The 23701-nt window shown below is 39.7% G+C and overlaps 2 protein-coding genes across 4 annotated transcripts in view; both read right to left on the bottom strand.

Annotated features, from left to right (window-relative positions):
• luzp2 (leucine zipper protein 2) overlaps nucleotides 1-23701 on the bottom strand; it is a 155057-nt gene that overhangs the window by 22682 nt on the left and 108674 nt on the right. Inside the window, exons 6-7 of one of the 2 annotated variants that reach the window (XM_085154362.1) lie at nucleotides 20164-20226; nucleotides 1090-1152 (exon numbers count right to left, since the gene is read on the bottom strand). In XM_085154362.1, the coding sequence (XP_085010488.1) occupies nucleotides 1090-1152; nucleotides 20164-20226 (126 nt within the window). The remainder of the gene's footprint in view (nucleotides 1-1089; nucleotides 1153-20163; nucleotides 20227-23701) is intronic. The other variant, XM_085154366.1, reaches the window with a different exon arrangement.
• On the bottom strand, nucleotides 8012-20149 carry LOC146525297 (uncharacterized). Of its 2 annotated transcripts, XM_085154271.1 has the most exons (3): nucleotides 11299-20149; nucleotides 10639-11148; nucleotides 8012-9964 (listed from the first exon to the last, which is right to left on the bottom strand). In XM_085154271.1, exons 2-3 carry the CDS (start codon nucleotides 10640-10642, stop codon nucleotides 8166-8168), a joined length of 1803 nt encoding a protein of 600 aa, XP_085010397.1. In that variant the 5' UTR covers nucleotides 10643-11148; nucleotides 11299-20149; the 3' UTR covers nucleotides 8012-8165. The 2 variants fall into 2 exon arrangements, with proteins under 2 accessions (XP_085010397.1, XP_085010387.1); XM_085154261.1 differs by having other exon boundaries at nucleotides 10639-20149.

Here is a 23701-nt window from a genome sequence, read left to right as displayed (position 1 = left end):
CTCCCTGACCTTTCCACCAGAGAAAAAAAGTAGCCATTTCTGTCATCTTCGAAAGATGACTGTTTTTACAAGATAAAGAGAATGATCAAATTAGCCTTATCTGTCTAATGCTGCAAATCACTACAGACCGTAATGTTTTAAAGGTCCACTTGAAATGTTTGGTGACATTGAGCAATAACGTTTTAGTTTTTTTTTGTTTTGGATGACTGACTGATGCAATTTAGAGACAACGATTTACGAGCAGTGACACCAAGCAAACAAGTCGATGCATCCATCATTCAGAGACTAGAAATAGAACAAGGAGCAGGACATCCAGGGACAATATATTCAAGTGTAGGGCTAGAAGCATGAAATTCTATCCTCGAGGACAGAGTCCTTTTTTTATTCATTTATGTCTAACGTAGCTTTAGCAGTGATGCGTTTAAAGCATCAAAACATACATATAAGAAATGGCATTACAGGGCATTGTGGCAAAAATGTCAACTGACATTTTAACACCGCAAACAAGGCCTGAAAGGTCAGTCCTTGTACCAGTAAATGCCAATAAATATTATGTGAGCGCTCAGATCCCAGAACGTTTAGTGCTCGCAATTCACAGGGCAATGGAGTATGTGCGGGTGGGCAATAATACACAACGCTGCCACTGTTTTTATTGTGCTTGAGGAGGAAGTACGTGAGGAAGAGGCACATATCTGATTCCCTGAAATGGGTGTTACCCCTGAAATGTAGAAATACATGGTGTCATCTGTAATTTTGTCTTGAAGGTTCCCTTATATGATCTAATGCATAATTTTGTATCAACTCCATCCACTGCTGTCCAAACCATTTATCCACATACCACAGAAGATTAAAGAGGATGGGGTGAATCTTGCAGAGGTGGAAACAGAGGACGAAACTTGGTATGTTCACTAAGAGCTGCCGGATTGACTTTGCCCTGTGCTGCTTTTGCTTGATGGAAGTTTATAATTGCAGCCTGAATTAATTAGAGCCCCTTCTGTGATGGGATCATCCTTTGAAGGCGGTATGAAGCACCTGTTTACCCCTGGTCTGGAGCTACTATAAAGCCACCCACCTTCAGTTTGAGCTTACCTTAAAAATTAAATCCTTTTTCCCGTACCGCAGTTCTTTCAGTTGAGCCTGGATTTTTTTGGACTGCAAGAGGAAGATAAGGAAATAAGTGTTAGCTTATTCAAATAGCGAAATTGGTTTTAGATCACGTAGCAGGATTCTGCCAGCTGCAGCAGAAGACTCCTTTGTGAGCATTCCCTAGGCAAAGCTCTGGCTTAAAGGAAGGCCCTACTGAGAGGGAGAAAATATCAAATCTACCCTTCACTGAACTGTATAGTCCACACAATGATGCCGTCATGCACTGGATTCTTGCCCACTGTCTAAACCTGAATTCTCACTCCCACTACACACATTACTGCCACCATCGCCACACACGTGCAGGTTCCTCGGTTGTGACAGCGCCCGCCTTCAGTTAAGCCACTCACACAAACAGAGCACTTCTTCACTGCCACCCCCAAACATGCACAGTGACCAGCGCTGCCTGACATTCACTCTGCTGCTCCACATCAGTGGACACCTTGAGCACAGAGACTGTACCCCAGATAGCTTGATACATGGCCATCCTCAAAGCTGCTCATGATGTGAGTGTGAACACTGAAAGCCTCCACACGGGATAGAACAGAGTGTTACTCTGAGAGTCCTCAACGAGGCTAAATAATGTTTTCAGAGCACAGGTATTGTAAAGCCTTTTGTGATGTGATCGGAACCAATACAGCATGCTATGCAAACAGAATCGCTTCAACTTGAATCCTAAGGAATTGAAGTTTTAAACGTAAAGATTATTAGGTTAATAATTCATTTTAATTAACTAAGCTTTAAAATCTTAGATCCAGAGAGCTTTTCTTTGTATATTTGTGTCTCAGCCTTATATATCTCTACATTTCCTTGGCACAGGCAGGTGAAATGTGACGTGAGGTCTAATTTTCTTTTACTAAAGCACACTGAGCACAATGCCGAGGGAGAAATTCACTTCACAGGGTTTTGTGTAGTTTACAAACACCTTTGCCTTTATATATGAGATTCTTCATCTTATTTTTTTTCCTCCCCAGGGTGACTCCATGTCCCAGGACACCTCTCACTGTTTTGTGTAACTGGATTCAAAAACTGCATCCTTGGGCTCCACATGAAAACAAGACGTTAGGTTAAATAAACACAGAGCAAACTTTACAACTGGGTCTCACAGACGTATGTGATTTGAAATTATTCAGCCTGTATTTTTCTCCCCCCTGTGAACTGGGTCATTAAATAAAATGTTAGCAAATTAATTTTATTTGCATCGGTTAAGTGGAGCTTTTTGAGATACTCACCGGTAATAGAATGAATCACTTTAAAAGGCCACACAATCATGTGCCGTGGAGTATTAACTCATAAATGCAAATATTTGAATGCACTGCACTCTATGAATTGCCAAAGCATTTTTTTCAATTTTCTTTTACTCCAAATAAACTATGTGAGTGTCTCCTGTGGTGCAATTCTGAGCCTATTTTTAGGGACACTGAAACATTGAAAAGCCTTTGAAACATTGTTAAGCTTTACAGTTAGCAGGCTAGTTACCTTGGCTACTAAGTAAGGAATCCTGTAAGCCACAGTAATGGGACAGAGCTCTGATGTAACTGAAAGAGACTTTTCAAAATATATTTCCATTACCTGCCTCGATGGCATATAGAGCCCTGGTGAATGCGGGAAGTTATGTGCTTGACAACAATGACCTTGAAATAAAGCCAAACCTCACAAGAGCAGCTGGAGCCCATCATTCACTATTTAATGAAAGAAAAACACACATTTGTTTGATTCTCAGTGTAACAGTATTTTCAGTTATACAATAACTATTCAATATTTTGAAAAGCAGATTTCCCAGCAAGCAGTTTATACCCCAAATCATCAGTTAAGGTTAACTTTGTCCAAACTGTGTGTTCAGTCGCCTCCATAAATGTTAAGATTTGGACTAGTGGGAGGCCACTTTATTATAACAGATTATAACAGATGAGATATTTATTATTTTATTATAATGTTAGAAAAGCCATATTTTTTACCTGGAATAGTATGGATTTTGTGCTTCAGGTTGGGGATGACTTGATTTCTCACGTGTAGGAGTATCTCGAGGGCTTGTTTTCAGGTGGGGGTAGAACTGCGCTAGAGATTGACAAGTAGATTGGTCCTGTGTAGGCATTGAAGCAGACCCTACACTATTGTGGGGACTAGAAACCTGAGCCTGAAGTTGAAGTTGTCGATTTACTGGTTCATCTACACTGCTATCTTCACCTGTGGCCATGATCTGTAGGATATGGCTTAAAGAACAAATAAGACCCATGCAGCAAAAATCAGCTGGTACCATGGGATTCTGAGATACCCTTTAGGGATAGGGGCATTTTGAGTTGGAGTAGAGCTGCTGCTCCTCCGCGTTGAGTAAAACCAGTTGAGCTGTTATGGTCGTGTCCAACTGAGAGAAGACCCCAGGGCAGGCCCAGGAAAACAGATTACATCTCTCAGCTGGCAGCTGGCCTCAATACCCTCACACCCACCCAATAGAGCTGGAGGAGGTGACTGGGGAGAGGGAGGCCTGAGCAGCCCTGCTTAGACTGCTGCCGCAATGAACCATACACAGATAAGTGGTCAAAAATGGATGGATGGTTGGATGTTGTAGCAATGACCTGCGACTGAGACAGATCCTGCAGACCCCCAGGCAGTATGTTTTGCTTCAGTATGCTTTGATAATTTTATGATTTCACTGCGCTCTGCACAAATTCAAGCCACTGTGAGCAAGAGACAGCAAATGAACCCTGTACGGATGACTCTGCTTCCTGCATTCACAGTGAGATGATGTCCTCCTTTAACTGTCTAATTTTTTGTGAACAGAGAGGAGTTACCAAAAAAATTTATTTAATTTTGTTACAGCAGTCCAAGTGTAATTACCAACAAACACTGTGAATTGTTGATATGCATATTAGTAAACTCCAGTCAGTGTTTGACTTTCAAATTTACTGGGCTTTCTTATATGGAGCCTTCCTTTATGTGTTATTTCTCGGGGTTGGCTTGTATACAGTTTGAGTTTTTGCTTGTTTCTGTCACCCAACATTTGTCCAAAAAATCCTAAACTTGATTAATGAATTCCCATTCTAGCTATTCTAGCTTGTACCTTGACCTCATGACTGTTATGTTCTTTTCTTTTTCCTCTACTTTGCTTTATTCTTTGGCAAATTTTAGCTCGATCCCAAATGAAAACACATGTTTTCGCATTCAGCCATTTTACTAAAGCAACCAGAGCACTTAATCAAAAATGAATGGAAGGCAAAGTACTTTTGATCTTTTGATAATAAAGTGTCTAACTTCAATTTAAAAGTAAAACCAATGACACTGTCTCTTATCGATAGTTGTATAATCCATTGGTACTTTTATTAGGTATTATATACAAATAAAAATAAGGGTACAAAAGACCCAATAACATGGATGAAATTTTAATTTTATTTTAATTAATTTATTTTAATCTCTTCTGCTTGTTCACAGTTTAAATATAGTGAAGTGAAGTCATCATATTTATGTTCTTTTCCTCCAATAACAAGATGCAACCAACCAACACAGAGCTACTCAAAATTACCCACTAATACAAGTGCAGCTCAGTCTCATTTGCCTTGTCTTTAGTATATTTAACTTTTGATGGATAGTTTTGAGGAAGCAATTGGTTTATTTAAGAGCTCGAACTTTACAGAAATCATTTAACTTTTCAGATTTTTTAGGAATCCATAGACTTCTTGTGAAGGGAGCAGCAGAGCATGGTGATAATGTTCCATGGATTTATTAGTACGAGGAACATTTTTCTCATTATACAAAGTCATTTAATCTGTCATTAATATAAAATACTTAGTGCAGCTATAAATAATGTCTTTTTTTTTCTTTTTCTCTTTTTTTGCCTTATCGGGCAAATGAGAAAATGTGTTTGTATGCATGTCAGTATGCTGATGTCAACACACAGCTTTTACTTTGAAGGTGAACAATCACCATTTGCGGTTTGCATCTATGGTTAGTTAGTCGCAGAGAAATCAACGTCAACCATACAAACTATGGGGAACCACAACAACCTACAAACAACTTAAGCAATCACAAGGAGGTTTTTGGTGCAGGCTACTTTTCTGACCCAGTAACAGCCCCCAAGAAGCCACTCACCACTGTCTAGCGACAAGAAGTTGCCAAGGGCTTACTAACGAGGAATTCCTAATCAATCTCTAGGCGTGTGTGACTGAGACCTAAGGCACAAAAACGGTGAAACGACACCAACATATGACAGATAAAGTGTTCCGGCATCATCATCATCATACATCGTAAGTGCAGTTGCAGCAGGAACACAGCAGCGTCACAGATTTGTCTCCTTTCGCACTGAAACAGATTGTCCTATTTGTACAGTGTGTATGGCTGAAGCATGCATGTTCTGTCCTCACTAGATGTGGGCATGATTTAGCTTATCCAGTTTGACAGACAGTGAACAGAATGAGAAGAAGAGAATGCTTTGAACTGAGATTCTTCTTTACTTCGATCTGCATCTCCAGTTTACAGGCCATGTTACTAAAGCTTCTTATACATGGTATCCCTTATCCATTTTCGTTTCTCTCCTTTCTCTTTTCTTTTTGTAAAACTAAATAAACACAAAACAGATAATTACCTTCTCATTCACTGAACATACATAATGTACTAATTGAAACTTAGTTTTCATGACAACCAGCAAAAACATAAATCTTAAGGTTGCCTAAATTAAACATAAACATCACCTTCAGTTAACTAGCATTATTGATCATAGCAAGTTAGCAAACACATGCTAATATACAGTCGCTAGCACACAAGTAGCTTTACAAATGAGTAATGACCACACAGCTGAAATAGTAACTCAGTATACGCACATTACACATGCATCACAAATCAGATAGTTAAGGTTATAGTATGTAATGGAAACTTACAGGCATGCGTGGGCAAAGGTTTCACCTCTACTGAGCACTTGTAGCAAACTAGCTGGGCATAACAACTTCCCAAGTACCAACGGTGGCCACAAGAGGGTGCCAAATCATACAAACAAAAGCATATTACCACATTAAAGTTATACCAACACACTCCCCGCCTGGTATAAATTATTTTATACCACTTCTTCTTTTACTTTACTGTTTAGTTTCCTGTATACTTCAGTCTTTCTTTATAGTTTCCTTGGGGAACAGAAGGATGAGCTGAGAAACTGGACGTAGGTAACTCCGTGGAGCACCTTGTTTCACAACCCTAACCTCCACCTTTCTGATTTTATTATCTTGACTAGGGATGTTCTTAACAATGAGACCAATAGGCCATTCATTTCGCTTGGTTTGGTCATCCTTCAGTAAGACAATGTCTCCGACTTGCATGTCCCTTTTGTCATTGATCCACTTCTTTCTGGACTGCAGTGTTGTCAAATATTCTTGTCGCCATCGTTTCCAAAAGATGTCGGCTAGACATTGGACATGTCGCCACTGTTTCCTGTAAAGGTCTTTCAAGTCAAACACCCCTTCGGGAGCAGACACAACGTTTGCCTTCTGAGTAAGAAGCATTGCTGGTGTCAAGACTGTCGGTGACTCTGGATCTGTACTCACCGGAACCAATGGACGAGCATTCATAATTGCCATCACTTCTGCCATCAAGGTGACAAGGACTTCATGAGAAAGACGGGTAGGCCCAGACTGCAGCAGCATGGCATCTAAGATCCGACGAGCAACACCAATCATTCTTTCCCATGAGCCTCCCATATGGGATGAGTGTGGTGCATTAAAGGTCCATGAGCAGCCTTCATTACTAAGGTAATTTCGGACCTCTGAGTCATCTGTAAAGATCCTTAACTCTCTACAGGCACTGACAAAGTTGGTTCCACGGTCAGACCTGAGAACCTTGGAAGGTCCTCTTATGGCAAAAAACCTTCTTAAGGCATTAATAAAGCTTGAGGTGGACATGGATTCAATCACCTCTATATGCACTGCTCGTGTTCCTAGGCACGTAAACAACACTGCCCATCACTTGTTTTCTGCTGTAGCTCCTCTTGTTCGTCGTGACACTACACTCCATGGTCCAAAGACATCTAGACCAACTCTGGTGAACGGGGGTTCTATGGAAAGCCTATCCTCAGGCAAGTCAGACATCTTTTGCTCTTGAGGCTTTCCTCTGAGTTTGCGGCATATGACACATCCATAGATCAAGCTAGAAACCAGCTTTCTTGCGCCAATTATCCACAAACCGGCTGAGCGAAGTGTCCCCTCAGTTAAGTGGCGACCTTGGTGGGCAACTTCCCGGTGATGATGTCTCACTAACAAAGTTGTCACATGGTGTCTCTTGGGGAGTATGACTGGGTGTTTTTCATCATATGGAAGGTCAGCTGAAGAGAGCCGTCCACCTACTCTAAGCACTCCATCCTGATCGATAAAGGGGTTCAACCTCCACAGAGGACTTACTTCGGAAATTTGTTTCCCTCTCTCCAATTGTTTCACTTCTTCCGTGAATGCTAACTGTTGAACACTCCAGATCACTCTAAATTTTGCCTGTGTTTGTGGATTTTGAGGGACTTGTTTTGAAAGACTGGACTTGTATGTTGCCACGCTGATGAGGTTCGCCATTCCATTTATCAGAGTTTTCCATGAGGAGAACCGTTCAAATCTCTGTGGACTTAGAGGTCTAGCAGTAGCCTTAGTTGTCAGGGTGCTGACTTCTGGGCGAATCTCTGCATCGTGCTGTGGTTCAACAAGGTCAAACTTACTTAATGTCACTGATGGAGATACCTGTTGTTGGGCCTGCTTCAGGAACTGAGGACCAGTGAACCAGCTTGTTTTGTGCAGGAGGCTTGCTGCAATCGGCCTTGTTGCGATGTCAGCTGGGTTGTTCTCTGTTGCAACATAATTCCACTGCGTGCATGTAGTGGACTTCCTAATTCTGGAGACTCTGTTGGACACATAGATGTAAAACCTTCGCGAAGCATTATAGATGTAGCTTAGCACAATCTTGCTGTCTGTGTAATACCTTACGGCATGCAGCTCAAGGTCCATCTCCTGACAAATGAGCTCTGCCACCTCTACAGCAAGAACTGCAGCACACAGCTCCAATCAGGGGATGGCATGTGCAGGCTTGGGTGCTAGCTTGGATTTACCCATGACAAACCCGATGAAGCACTGTCCTTGTTTATCAATAGCTCGTATGTAGGCAACTGCTGCAATAGCCATTGACGAGGCATCTGAGAAGACACAAAGCTCTTGGTGCTGCATGGAGGACAGAGAAGATGGAATATAAGGCCTGGGTATGTGCAGAAGCTCTACCTCTGACAGGGAGTCTTTCCATGCATTCCATTGTCTTTCTTTGGCAGGTGGAATAGGGTCATCCCATTCACATGGTTCTGTGGTAAGTTCTCTGATGAGGGCTTTGCCTTGGACAGTGATGGGAGCAATAAACCCTAACGGGTCATACAAGCTGTTGACTGTAGAGAGTATGCCTCGCTTAGTGAAGGGTCTTTCTTCCTTGGAAACTTGGAAGGTGAAAGAATCTGATTCAAGACTCCAGCTCAGTCCAAGGCTACGCTGAACAGGAAGAGGATCTGTCCCTAGGTCTAGGTTTTTCAGGTCCTTGGCCAGATCATCAGCTGGACATGCATCCATTACCTTGCTACTGTTTGAGGCAATTTTGTGTAGCCGTAAATTGGACTCAGCTAACATCTTCTGTGTTCTTTGAAGAAGACTGATGGCTTCTGTTTCTGTAGGGAGTGAAGTCCGACTGTCGTCGACATAAAAGTTTCTGGTAACAAACTCCCTTGCATCTTTGCTGTGCTCTGCCTCTCCTGCTTGAGCTGCTGTTCTCAGCCCATAGATCGCCACAGCTGGTGAGGGGCTATTGCCAAACACATGCACTGTCATGCGGAACTCTGTCACATCTTTTGTGAGGTCATTGTTTCGGTACCAGAGAAAACGTAGGTAGTTCCGGTGATCTTCTCTTACAGTAAAGCAGTAGAACATCTGTTCCACATCTGCAGTTATTGCTATAAGCTCTTTTCGGAACCGCAGTAGCACTCCAACCAAAGTGTTGTTCAAGTCTGGACCACTTAAAAGGACATCATTCAATGACACCCCCTCGTGTTTGGCGCTAGAGTCAAAAACTACCCGTATTTGTCCAGGCTTTTGCGGATGGTATACTCCAAACAATGGAAGATACCAGCACTCTTCCTCAGGCTTCAAAGCAGGTGCTAACTCTGCTTGCTGACTGTCAAACATCTTCTGCATGAACTTAACAAAGTGATCTCTCATGTCTGCCTTCCTGTCGAGACTCCGCTTGAGAGTATGCAGTTGTTTGAGAGCTTGCTGGCGGTTGTTTGGCAGTCGCTGCCTATGTGTTACAAAGGGCAGAGGCGCGACCCAACTATTAGAGTTGTCTTGGTACATCTCGCTTTGCATGATCTTGAGGAAACGTTCATCTTCCAGTGAAGGTCCGGGTCTCTCATCGTCTTCGCTCTTGATGAACACTGTATCACCGAGGTTGTCTGTTTTGACCTCGTGATAAGTATCCATGTGGCTTTGAGTAGTGCATCTCTGCTGGACTGCTAACAGCTTTTCCTTTGCATTCATACTGTTGAAGCACAGGCTGAGATATGATGGTCTCCCATTGAGCAACACGTTAGTTTTATAGGTTCTCACAGCAGAGCTCAGCTTATGTGTGCGCCCCAAACAGACATCTCCTATGACTACCCAGCCAAGGTCGAGCCGTTGAGCAAATGGAGCATCTGCTGGTCCATTATGTTGTTCTCTCACTTTATGCAAATTCAACACATCCCTTCCTAGGAGCAGAAGGATTTGTGCGTCTGAATTGATGGGAGGGATTTTGTGTGCAATGTCCTTCAAGTGTGGAAAATGTTGTGCAACTTCAGGAGAGGGTATCTCAGACCGGTCCTCTGGAATCATATCACATTCCAGCAATGGAGGAAGAGGTACCTTGGTGCCATCAATCGACTCTATGATGAAGTGTTTGGCTGAGCACGTCTTGAGTGTGTATGTCTCTGTGTTCCCGTCCACCTCGAAGATGTCAAAAAACATGGATCGTGCGAGAGAGCGGTTGCTCTGATAATCTAAGACTGCATATAGTTTGATTGCTTTCTCTCTCTTGCCAGAAGGATAAACCAGAGCTAGACAGATTTTGGCACAAGACCTAGGGCTATGCCAATCTCCACAGACTTTAGTGCACATGGCTTTAGCTGAGGTTGACACTGGCATGGCTTGAGGCTCCCCGCAATGCTTTCCTGTCTCTAGTGGCAGTCTGAAGTAGTGAGGGGGTGGGCCTGGATGCAAAGCCGAGATGTGCTTGTCGCTTTCACATTCCTTACAAGTAATTTTGGCTGTGCAGTTCTTTGCTAGATGCTTGGTGGATCCACAACATCTAAAGCATATGTTCTTCTCCTTTAGGTAAGCTTTTCTTTCTTCAAGAGACTTACTACGAAAACTGCGACATTTCCTAAGAGGGTGTGGTTTCCTATGGAGAGGACACTGCTTGTCTGGGTCATCCCACTTATCCAATTCACTTACACCCTGTTCACATGACACATCTGTCTTTCTTACTGATATCTGTGTTCTGCTGTACCTTATAGGTCGTTCAGCTTTCCCTACGCCTGTTGAGAGAAAAAAGAAGCTGGGATCATTCCTGATTCTCGCTTGTTCTCGTACAAACTGGGAAAAGACAGAGAAAGGTGGGAAGGCAACGTTGTGGTTTGTTTTGAACTTGGATGCACATGAAATCCACTTCTCTTGCAATGTGTGTGGTAGTTTCTCTACATTAGGATTGACACCAATCAAGCCGAACAGCTGCCTCTAAGACCTGTGCTTCAGCTGATGCAGCAGCAGCCATTTTCTTCACCTGGAGAATATGCAGCTGTGCTTGGATTAGAGCTTGTTGTTTCATAGCTTCCGCTTCTTGTTCCACATAAGCCAACTGCGCTTGTGCAGCCTCTGCTTTGGCACGTGCCCTGAGCGCTGCAACGCTTGCTGTTGACCTGTTGGAAAGTTTTGAGCTGGAACAGTATGATCTTGTCTCCAGAGATCCAAGTGTCTCTACCTGCTGGGCTTGGTTAGCTGATGGCTCAGACATTGTGAATACAGTAGCCGCCTTGAATGGTGAAATCTGCTGAATTGTATGCCTTTTTACTGTTCTGTCCTCACTAGATGTGGGCGTGATTTAGCTTATCCAGTTTGACAGACAGTGAACAGAATGAGAAGAAGAGAATGCTTTGAACTGAGATTCTTCTTTACTTCGATCTGCATCTCCAGTTTACAGGCCATGTTACTAAGGCTTCTTATACATGGTATCCCTTATCCATTTTCATTTCTCTCCTTTCTCTTTTCTTTTTGTAAAACTAAATAAACACAAAACAGATAATTACCTTCTCATTCACTGAACATACATAATGTACTAATTGAAACTTAGTTTTCATGACAACCAGCAAAAACATAAATCTTAAGGTTGCCTAAATTAAACATAAACATCACCTTCAGTTAACTAGCATTATTGATCATAGCAAGTTAGCAAACACATGCTAATATACAGTCGCTAGCACACAAGTAGCTTTACAAATGAGTAATGACCACACAGCTGAAATAGTAACTCAGTATACGCACATTACACATGCATCACAAATCAGATAGTTAAGGTTATAGTATGTAATGGAAACTTACAGGCATGCGTGGGCAAAGGTTTCACCTCCACTGAGCACTTGTAGCAAACTAGCTGGGCATAACAACTTCTCAAGTACCAACTGTGGCCACAAGAGGGTTCCAAATCATACAAACAAAAGCATATTACCACATTAACGTTATACCAACACAATGCAGCTGGAGCAGAACGGAGACTGGCTCCGAGCCAGAATCGTACAGTGTGAAGCAAACATGTCACTTCAATCCTTCCAGTCAAGGTAATCTGATTTATTCAGTGTAGATATAGAGATAAAAATGTATTTTTTTATTTCAAGATTCTGCTCTTGTATGCTCCCTTTACACAAATCAGTTGTATCGTAGGATATATCACCGAAGCTAAAAACACCCATCTCCCCAAACAAGGTTTTATCAAAGAAGCCAAACAAATCTGCTTTCATTTCTAATTTGGTAAGTGGAATTCTAATATTGTATGGAATTTAACTTCATAAATCACAGCTTCAGTGCTCATTGAGAGGTTAGAATAAAAAAACTAACATTTTAAGACTTAGAGATGGAAAAAAAAGAGCAACAACAAGGATGTACATGATGAGACACAGTGAGTGACACAGCTGTTGATATCGCATATGGTTCCCATATGCATATAAGGTAACTGGTTCTGGCCATTGCACAGTTCATTCCTGATTACACAACAGTTTAAAACATGTCAGTGATACTGATAAATGCCTATCACACAAACATGGTAACATCAACCTTAAATAATGTAGGAATGGCATGCATGGACTTTTAGTTTTTATCATGTCGGATTCGCACACATGTTATTAGAACAACTCCACAACTCCCTCTCTCACACACACACACAATCAAAGTCTAATAATGGATGGAAGCAAAGAGCATTTATTAAAATAAGGGATGCTTCATTGGGAAAGACTCTGATATGTTTCCTAGCTCATTAACTGCCACAAAACACAGAGGATGACGATGGCACACTGCTCTATTCACAAAGCCCCGTAGAATTAATTACATGAGGCCATTCACCTTGAAATCCTTCATTACAGGAAATCCTCCCAAATCCAGCATATTATATCTTATCTGCATATGTGAGGTTTGGGTTACTCAGTGTTTCCATTAATCCAAATGCAACAATGAAAGGTAATTCTAATGATAACAGGGCGGAAATATGGAAGTGTAACAACATCTGTCATCCAAATAATGACACCATAAATTTGACAGAATAGGAAAAAGGTGACAAATTTGTTCTGGTGAGGAAAAGATGTGCAATGGATTAAATCACATCTCTAATGTTATGTGTCAAACTCCTTTACCGAATGGTCTTAACCTTGACACTGACTCAAGTTTCGTAAGCTATCAGATGTTTCCCCTGAGGATATTACTGTCTGTTTGTGGGAAGGTTGCATGACATTTTTCCAATGAAATGGATAAAAAGCAAATAAATAAATAAATACATTTCTAGTTATATATAACAGCCAACTGAAGCTTTTTGGGATTGGTGAAGTTAACCCACTGTTATATGACACACCATGACAATAATAAGAATTTAATGATTGTATTTTCAGTGTTTTTGAAAATCAACAATAAAATAAAATCTTATTAAACTCAATTTAATACCATAAAGGTTTATTTATATAGTGCACAATCACAACAAAAGTCATCTCAAGGCACTTTATATTGTAAGGCAATGCTCACACAATCCCCTGTGAACAAGTACTTGGTGACAGCGGGAGGAAAAACGCCCTTTTAACATAAGGAAACCTCTGACAGAACCAGGCGCAGGGAAAGGAAGTCATCAGCTGTGACTGTTTGTGGGTGACATACTGTGGAAGTCTAGGGTTGGTACATGGTCACCTGATCCAGCTCCAACTATAAGCTTTATCAAAAAGTATCGTTTTAGGCTTAATATTAAAAGAAGAGAGGATGTCTGTCTCCCAAATCCAAACTGGGAGTTCGTTCCACAGAGGAATGGCCTGAAAATTGAAGTCTCTGCCTCCCATTCCACTTTTAAATATTCTACAAACCACAAGTAAGCATGCGGGTTGGGTGATATAGAACTACGAAGTCTTTAAAATTAGGAGCTGATTATTCAAGATGTTGTATGTGAGAAGAAGGATTTTAAATGTGATTAGCTTACAATGAAATACAGTAAAGTCAGATTTACTGAAACTATTCTAAATCAATTTAGTGCAAATGATAACACATCAATGAAATGTTTTTTAATGAAGCTCAGGCAAATTGAGTAACACAGCCAAGAGTCTTATTAGCCCTATTAACCCTCATAATATTGAGTGGAGTTGTCTGCTCCTTATGCCCAGATCGAAGAAATTAGTTTGAATTAACTGATACTCTGACAATTATATTTGTTATTTCATAGGAGAATAATATTAAATATAAAGCCTGGTGTCGCCTCAATATTTAAGAAATGCATATGATGGCAATATTATCTAATACAGTGCAGGAAGCCTCAAATCCACAATTCCAAAATCAAAAAAATTAAGAAAAAAAAAGCCTACATTTGTTGAGAAAAGTATGTTCCCCAATGCTAAAGCTGCAAAAGTTCATCAATTATTCTCTGATCAGAGTATTAATAAGCTACTGCTTTGATGAATTATTACTAATTTTTCTTACAAAAATGTAAACCTGGCACTAGCCTCACCACTCAGTACTGCTAGGTTTTCACGTTATGCCACAACTCAAAATGCCAAAAAGAAGTATCAGTTTTAGCCGTACACCACACACGTCGTCTCAACTCAAGATTAGATACAAGTCTTTAGTCAAGAAAAATGAATAGAAGTATTTTGTTCTTAATCAAGGGCTTTCCTTTTACACTAACAGCAGAAAATACATGGCTGACCATTTTGTTAGGTACATTTGTTTAACTACTGATTAGATATTTGGTAAAGCAAATATCCAATCACTGAATCACATGACAGTAATTCAGTTGATTAAGGCACCTACAGACATGGTAAAGAAGATGTAATGCTGTTCAAACTGAGAATGGGAATGTAGAAAAGTGATTTACTGTAAGTGACAATGAATGTGGCATGGTGGTTTGTGCCAGATAGACTGGTCTTATTGGTTTGGAGTATTTTTTTAGAAACTGCTGATGTACTGACATTTTCCCACACAGCCATTTCTAGGGTTTTACAGAGAGTCTACTGAGAGCAACAGCTCTCATATTTAAGACGTCAGAGGAAAATGACAAAGTTGCTTTGAAGCTGAAAGAAAAATAACAATAACTCTAGTTATGACTCATTATAACCAACATATGCAGAAGAGCATTTCTGAATGCACAACACATCAAACTCTGAAGAAGGTAGGCTATGGCAGCAGAAGACAACACTGGGTGAAACTCATGTCAGCTAAGAACAAGAAGGTGCGGCTAATAATTCACAAGGGCTCACCAAAATTGAACTACAGAAGATGCTACAACCTACCTAAATATTGCTGCTGACCAGTTATATCCCTTTATCTTCTTAGACATCTTCTGATGGCTAATTCCAGCAACATAACTATGACACAGATTCATGACATGGATGTGGAGTCAATAATTCTGCAGGGACTTTGTGGTGCTGTCAGTCAAGGCCCAATTGCTGAATTTATGCCACAAATAATTAAAACAGTTCTGAAGGTAAAAGTGAGTCCAGGCTGGTACTAGTAATGCGTACTTAATAGAGTGGCCAATGGAGTGTTTTTTTTAAATAGATATTTTTCTCTTTTTTCTTTTCTCGTTCCTTTCTTTCCTTTCTTAATATAATACTTAGCTTGTTGATGATTATTAACGAATATATAAGTACAAAATCACAAAATTTACAGTAGGGAAGCATCATGCATGTATGCATGCAAGATCATGCATATCACTAAAACCCTGCGGTGCTGTTAACATGTAATTTGAAGTCTTTTTGGCTCAGTGGTTTTCACAGCAGCACATGGATTAAGAGCATACTGTAGCTCTTGCTATGCGAGGTAGAGGATCAGCCTCACAAAAAAATATGTACAAGTTAAATCAGCTTTGTAAAAACGATTACCACACCAAATGAAATGTATTCCAATATACAATACAGTAATTCCCAAGACTCCCAGTTCTCAAGATGAGAACAAAAATCACACAAAAAGTCATGCTCCTATTTACTCACACAAAATCCCAAAATGTATCATGTGAAAACAAATGGAATTTGTTCCTAGAAAGTTTATCTGAGACCAGCTGAAAAAAGGCCTAATCTCGCTTCTTGGACATTGCTTCAAAGAATTGATTTAAAATTCAAAGACGCTATCACAAGCTATCACAGCAAGGAAAGAAAATGAGAAAAAAAAATCTCTGACTCAGTGCTTTGAAGAAAATAAAAAACCTTAACTAAAAAGGTCTTTGAAGATAAAACCATCATTTCTAGAGACAAATTACATAATGTTGTTCAGTGTTTATTGAATGTTTTGATGTTTTGGATGGGTATTCAGATTCATGTTTTGCATGAAACACTGTAAAAGGCAATAATTATTACAAATAATCAATAATAGAATAATATAATGATTCTCTATAGAAAAAAAACAAACATTCAGTATTATTCAAAAGTCTTGAACCGCACATCAGTTTAATTGAAGTGGTCTTTGTCAATAGTCCTTCATCCTTTTTGAAGGACTTTCAAAGTTTTTCTTTGGACAAGTCCTAGCTGACCATTTTTTGAAGAATGCATCTGTTATTTGTTAAGCCACTTAACACTGACCTATGAACCCATGAACCCATTCAAGCAAAAAAGACACTTCAAGCTTTAGACGCTTTGTTACTAGCAGCCTGTCACATTAAGACCAAAGATAACATAGTATTGAATACACAAATCAGTATTTTTACAAGGTAAATTCCTAGAGCTATCAGCTGAAAACTTGGTAAACGTATCTTTGCATGATATGCACTGTACCCTCAAAGAAATCTGTGGAAACTGGTCAAAGGAAGATGCAGGAGGCTTAAAAACTGATCTACAGCAGACGTTCAGTATCTAAAAGTCATGTTCTTAAGAAATACAGAAAAATGATTCAAAGACTTGACACAGGACATGAGAGATGTATCTGGCCCTTCAGTTGGTCCATGTACTGTTCATTGAAGCCTAATCAGACGTTGCCTCAGTGAAAGAGTGGCTGACAAGAAGCCATTCTTAAGGAAGAAAAACAGAGAGGAAAGGCTGAGATTTGCCAGATCACATAAGAACTGGACAGAAAATCAATGGCAACTAATCTTATAGAGTGATGAATCATTGTCAATATGCATAAAGGAGCATAAAAGAGAAGTATAGCAGTGAGTGTCTACAGCCATTTATGAAACAGGATGAAGACTCTCTCAAGATTTGGGACTGTGTTTTGGTTAGTGGTGTTGGGGACCTTGTCAAATATAAATTATGACCCCAAAAACCATTGGGTTTTGATCCAGCATGCAACACCATCTATTGGGAGCAGCTTAATTTTTCAGCGTGACAATAATCCCAAGAAAGCCACCAATGCAATAATAATGCAATAGAAAAACACACAATTAACCACTATCAGTCATGGATTGGCCTCCCCCAAGAGCCTGGCCCTCAACATAACTAAAGCAGCGTAGGACCATTTTGACAGAGAACAGAACAAAAGGCAACAACATTCAAAGAAGGGATTTAAATGTCCTTCAAGAAGTCTGGAGAACTCTTTCTGAAGACTACATGAAGTCAGACTTTTGAGGGATAAAGGTGTTTACATCAAATATTGTCTTTGACAGTAGAATCTTCAAAACTCAATTTTTGTCAAATGTACTGTATTACCATGTATCCCTGCTCACGCATCTTAATAAACTGATGTTCCTATTTCCCATTTTTCTAGGAAAATATAGTCATAAGAGCCTTAAGTAATGGCTCAAGAATATTGCCCTGCACTGTATATCAGAATTTAAACTCTCTAAAGATACATTATGTTTGAGGAGGCATAACTTTCTTGCCACCAGAAAAAAAACTTTTAATGATGTTGTTCGCAATTACCTGTGGCAATTTGTTTTGTAGCTTTAGAGTCTATCACTTTCTTTCACTTCACAATCATTACAGTGTGATTGCAGGCTCACTCTATAACCCTTTAAACATAAATAACTTTCTGGAAGAAGGCACATGGAACAATGTTCTTCTCTCTGATTTACTCCTCCATTTAAAGTCTCCCAAAGGAATTGAAGACAATGACCTCCATCTACCTGTGGTCAAGAAAAGTCTAGTAGCGATTTGTTCCCTAAAGATCTCAAAGCCTCCCAGCCTTGATAACAGATCTTCAGAAAAAAAATCCAGCTGGCAGAGACTGGAACTTGGAATTAAAAAGGATTGAGGATGGGATATTATGGTATATTAACTACAAGCACATAATTTATCACCATTTTCATGACTGCCTTTGGTGTTGCATGAAAATTCTGGCTCAGTATAGCGAGTGACCCACAACTTTAATCAGTATCTCTTCATTGCATTTGTACTCTGTCCAACACTTCCCTGAAGTGTTATAATCAGACAGGCTGCATAGTCAAATGTGCCATCAAACAACTCAGAGTTTGAATATGTGATGATGGCTTGGATCAGCTTAACTGGTGAAATGTCAGGGATCTTTAGCTGGAAGATTTGTAGAAGGAAAAGCGCCTGTAATGTTCAACACCAATTTTCTACATCTCACTAGGGACTTGAGAATAACCTTAGTTTTGGGGCTGACTTCAAGGTCAATGAAAAGCTCTTCAGCACGTAACATTGTGCAGTATGATCTTTTAGTTGGTTACGGCTGATGGTGTTCAAGACATATGTGTTCTGCCCCCCCCAAAACAACTCTGTTAAGCTGTGTCGGTTTATTCTATGTTAACCACATTGCAGGATCAGAATTTAATCATTCACACTCTCAAGTGACTTCATTCAGTCGGTCAAAAATAATAACACAGTTGTGGTGACAGAACTGAGGCATGGGAAAGGCAAGTGCTTCCTGCTAAGCTATACTGTTCTAACATTTGTTTGACTAAATGTACTCTGTTATCAAGTATACTCGCTATGCAATCTGACAGCCTTGCAAATAAAACACAATTTTCAAGAAGGTGTTAATGCTCAGTGTTTGCTGAATTTAAGCAATGTTGAACAGATTGATACAAGTTTGGAGGAAGCATATTGCAGTGCTATGGAGCTTTGACCTATTATACAGACAGCTGCTTCCCTTGTGAAATAGAAACATTAAGATTAGAAACATTTGTGTAGAAAAAGTAATTTACATTTTTAAGGGTATAGATTTTAGACTAATTCTTCTCAGTTTCCATACTCATACCTTCCAGGGTGGATAGCTGCCCTGCCATTTTTACCTGAAATTGCTCTGTCACTCAAAAAGCTTCATAAAATCATCTACAGCACTGATCAAACAAGTCTCATGCTGCCTTTAGGGAGGTTTAGCCTAGGGTCTCTTTCTCATGAAAGCCTCCATCCCCACACAGAGTCATCTATCAAGCTGTCCATATCACCTCAGTGCACCAAGGTAGTAAAAATCTTAAGTCATCCTACATACTGTAGCCTGACTATAGGAAAAGCATGGAATCACCAGCTGTACAACTGCATAACTAGGAACCCCATAATTACACAATACAAGCTGCACTGACTCGAGCATGTCAACAGGATGCCTGTAGGATTCGCTGCCTTGTAAGATCCTGCGTGGCTAGATTACAGCGTGTGCACTGGCCATCAGGAAGGCAAAAGTGACAGTTCAAAGCTCAGCTCAAGGGCTCACTATGGATGTGGACCTGATGGACACTGCTGACTGTAAAAAAACTGAAAGCAGAGCTGAAGAAGAGGAAAAGTGAGAGCAAAAATGACACAGACCAAATGCACTCAAAGCTACTCTCACCACAACCTGAGTTTCTCAGATTGCACTGCACAGCCATCAAAAAGCTTGCACTTAGAGACAAGTTGTTCTGAGATTCACTGGACTGCCAAAACAAAGATTGTGTGCTTGCACGCGCTTGCGTGTGTGTCTGGGTATGTTTATGTGAGGGAGTGGGAGAGACAGAGAGAGGGAAACAAAAATGGATCATTTCTAACTGGTCCTTTATAAATCTTTATACACACAGGTCGCATCAAGAGTTTTCTTATTATAGCAGCAACTAATGAACTAAATGATAAGCTAAACCATAAATAAAACACAAACAAACAAACAAACATGTATTTTTTCTAATATATATTAATATCTTAATACTTTGCATTGAATTAAAAGCAATCACATTGCATTTCTCAGTTATAGCACTGTTTTTGCTTTGTTAAGACTACTTGCTTGCAATATGCATTACGTTACAAACTGCACTCTTTTCATGAACAATAGACAATTAAATAGCTGGACCTGAATATTAACTATGCACGAGGTGAAACAGAATGTACTAATTGAAAATTCTTACCTCCTCAGCATAGGCATCACAAAGTTTGTTCCCCGAGAGCAGCTTGTTTTTCAAGCTCTTGTTCTGAAAAAGAGAAAACACAAAACAGGTAATGACATTTGCATCTGCCCTGTAGCCTGCACTGCATGTTGCTTTAGCATTTTTGGTGCTGTATAAAAAGCACTATTGACTCAGTGGGCATCAGTTTCTCCAGCTGGGCAATTGACTGTATAGGAGCCCTCGCAGCAAGTGCTTGGTTGCCTCTTGATTTCAGACTTAAAAGCAGTCAGGAGTGGCCTGTCTGACGATCTGAGAGCGCACTCTGGCTCGCAGGCCTCTTAAAGGTCAGAAACGTAGCTCAGGGCAAGACCCCCACTGAACTTTAAGCATGATCAGTAAAGTCTTAAAATCATTTGAATGGTAGTGGGTGGAGAGATGCTAAAGTTTGGGTCGTGAGCTGTTGGCGCCAGTTAACATCTAAATCTGGAGACAAGTGAATGATTCTGTCCAAACACACAACACCTGTCACATCAACTTAGGTTTGATGCATTAAAACCAAATTTACAGATTATTACCAAATGTACATTAAATTAAATGTAAATTTAAAGAAAAGAAAAAAAACATAATGCTTAATTGGACAACTTCTGCAAAGTGCAAGGGCAGCAGAAATTATGCAATGTGCTTTGTCTTGTCTTGTAAATTCAATTTCTTCATTTTCAAAACATGGTTGAATCCAAATAGCAATTAAAAAAACATTTATAGTAAAACCCCATAAAGTTTGTGGTTTGCTGTACCCAAGAGCTTTTTCTGTGAACTGAATTTGAATAAAACTACAGATGTATTTATGCATACACTATACTTCTATAGGTGTTCTGGGAATTTTTTTACAACATACTTGAGCAAGGAGATTTCAAGAGAATCAGATTCTTTCTACAGAAACATTTATTGCAGCCAGCTTTGAAATAAGGAGAACAAAACGACAACATGTGTTGAGAGTGTTGTCATCCAGTGCCGATGCCGGCGTATTCATACTGATCATACACATTTATAAAGTCTTCATGCCTGGTCATATATTCAAATAAGGTTAACACAGCTCCTTTGCCATAAGTATTGAGGAGGAGTAGGAATGCTATGTATGCAGAGCCTGTCTATTCTCCCAAAATTATAAAATTAGAGGAGAGAGTCTCCGCTCAAGCCTTAGGGCCTAAATCATTATATTCTTTCGAGAGATTCCACTCTCAATGACCTTTGAGACCTTTCCGAATGGAGAGTTTCACTTTAGTCAGAAAAATCCTTACAATATGTTTAAAAGGAAGTCTGCACTGACAGAGTCAGGGGAGATGTAAAGACAGACGGGAATATGGCTGGAAAGCAATAACAGCATTTGATAAGAAGGGAATTTCCCTTTTTTAATTGGCACTGATCTGGTAATAAGATCGGTCCTAAACCAGCTTAATGCTTAACCCAAAGTAACCATCAAGTTTTCCAGATGACCCAGTCGTCCAGCATCTGCAGATAGGAGAAAGTTTAGACTGTCTCTAATGTGATTGAAAACCAGACTGTCTGCAAAATGTACTGCGAAAAGCTACTTGGTAAACCCAGTATATTTATAAGAGTTATATTTATACTTGTATACAAGCTTTTAATTGGTTTGTAGAAAGGGAAGACTCCAGCTTCAGCTTGTTTTGGGGATTTATTTTCCAATGGTTACATTTTTACAATTAACTTCTGTGCAATAATGCAGCATTTAAATAACTAACTAAAAGAGAGAATAATCAAGTGAGCGGACCACAAAGCCTTGAAATATTCAGAGAAAATATGTCACCTCATTGAGTTGACCACGAACTCCATGAATTGACCACATGAATGTGAGGACATGTATCTGACAGCTAAAGCTTGGCCTAGAGTGGGTCATGCAACAGGACAAAGATCCTAATCACAGCAGCAAATCGACAACAGAATGGGTGAAAAACAAGAATCAAAGTGTTGCAATGACCCAGTCAAAGTAAGACCTTGACATGTAAATGAAATGTTGTGGCAAGAAGAAGAGTCGTCCAAAATTCTTCCACAATAATGCGACAGAATAATGAAGTTGTACAAATAATGATCACTTAAAGTTATTGCTAACTACTGATAAATTAAGTTATTGCTGCTAATGATGGTTCTATAAGGTACTGAATCATGGAGTGTACTGCTTTTCACAGGACTGCACTGCACTTTTATATAAAATGATATATACTTATATATTATATTTATTTCAAAGGTTAGAGCAGCCAAGCTAACACAGCTTAAAAGAATAAATACTATATTAGAAATGCAAATAAATACACAAAATAAGGAGCACAATAAATTAAGACATAAGAAAAAGTGTAAAAATAAGTGTATATGGATATTTTTGAATGACACAGGTAAGACTGTCTGTATCTGTCCTTGTTGGAAGGAAGACGAAAAAGGATTTTAGACTGTCCAGATCCATTTCTGATCCAGTGCCACTCATAACATTCACTTGACCTCTGCATCAGTTGACTGAGTAATCCAAACAGTGCGCCGATCCGAACTGAATTAAAAGGGAATCCAAACAGCAAAAAGAACGATGGAAGAAAATTTCTTCTGCAAGTACGGACACAGCTAGCAGCCCACTACACGGGCCACAGCACCCTTTTTCTGACATGCCTGGGATTACACCACTTTTCAGTCACATCTATCACAACCACATTTCTTCTTACCTCTCAGATTAACGTCCCTGTTTGCAATCCCTGTCCTGAAGCTATACAGTCACACTGTGGTTTTGGAAAGTGAGTCTCGATGAAACACATCAAAATAGGCTCACTGTGTTCCCTCTGGACTGCCAGCACGATCAGCTGGTGAAAACTCAAGAGTATAATACAAACAAGCCAAAAAACAAAAAAAACAAAAACAAAATATGGGTAGACATGCTAAAATTGGAAAGTATTGCAAACCAAAAAATAACCATGACCTCCATGAAAAAAATGACTTTACCCCGAGATAATCATTAAAATGAACCATAATGGAAATTACTGTGAAAGTAACTTACCACAGTGCCAGGAATAAAAGCAAAAATATATAATATTACAAAACATAGTTATAGGTTATTTTTTCTCGTTTCTTTAGTACCAACAGAGCTGTGGGCATTGTTTTGCTGATCTCACTGCAGCACCATAAAATGTTCAAAAGTGTCAAGAGTTGAGTAAATGAATCGTTCTAATGAGAACATCATTGTGGAATTTGTTTGGATGGAAACTTCTATATAACAGCAACTGGGGATGTTAACCAGCAGTCAGATTTGCAAGTAAGTAAGCTATGGGTTTAAATAGTGACCTTCGGGATAAACATACGTATGTATTATAACCATTTAGTGTCCAGTGCCCATATAGAAACACACAGAGCTGTCAGCATGTAGATTCTGAATATTGCTTCTACCTGAAGAAATATCAGTGTCAAATTAGCCTAATGTCAGCCCCAAGCAGAAATTGCCCTTTGACATTACATATAATTATGTGAATGCATCTATTGTCATGAAGTTCAGTTCCTGCAGGTG

The sequence above is a fragment of the Neolamprologus multifasciatus genome, chromosome 1 (assembly GCF_963576455.1).
Source record: "Neolamprologus multifasciatus chromosome 1, fNeoMul1.2, whole genome shotgun sequence".
NCBI classification, from domain to species: Eukaryota; Metazoa; Chordata; class Actinopteri; order Cichliformes; family Cichlidae; genus Neolamprologus; species Neolamprologus multifasciatus.
The sequence above is the reverse complement of the archived record's forward strand: the minus strand, read 5'-3'. Positions and strand labels throughout refer to the sequence as shown.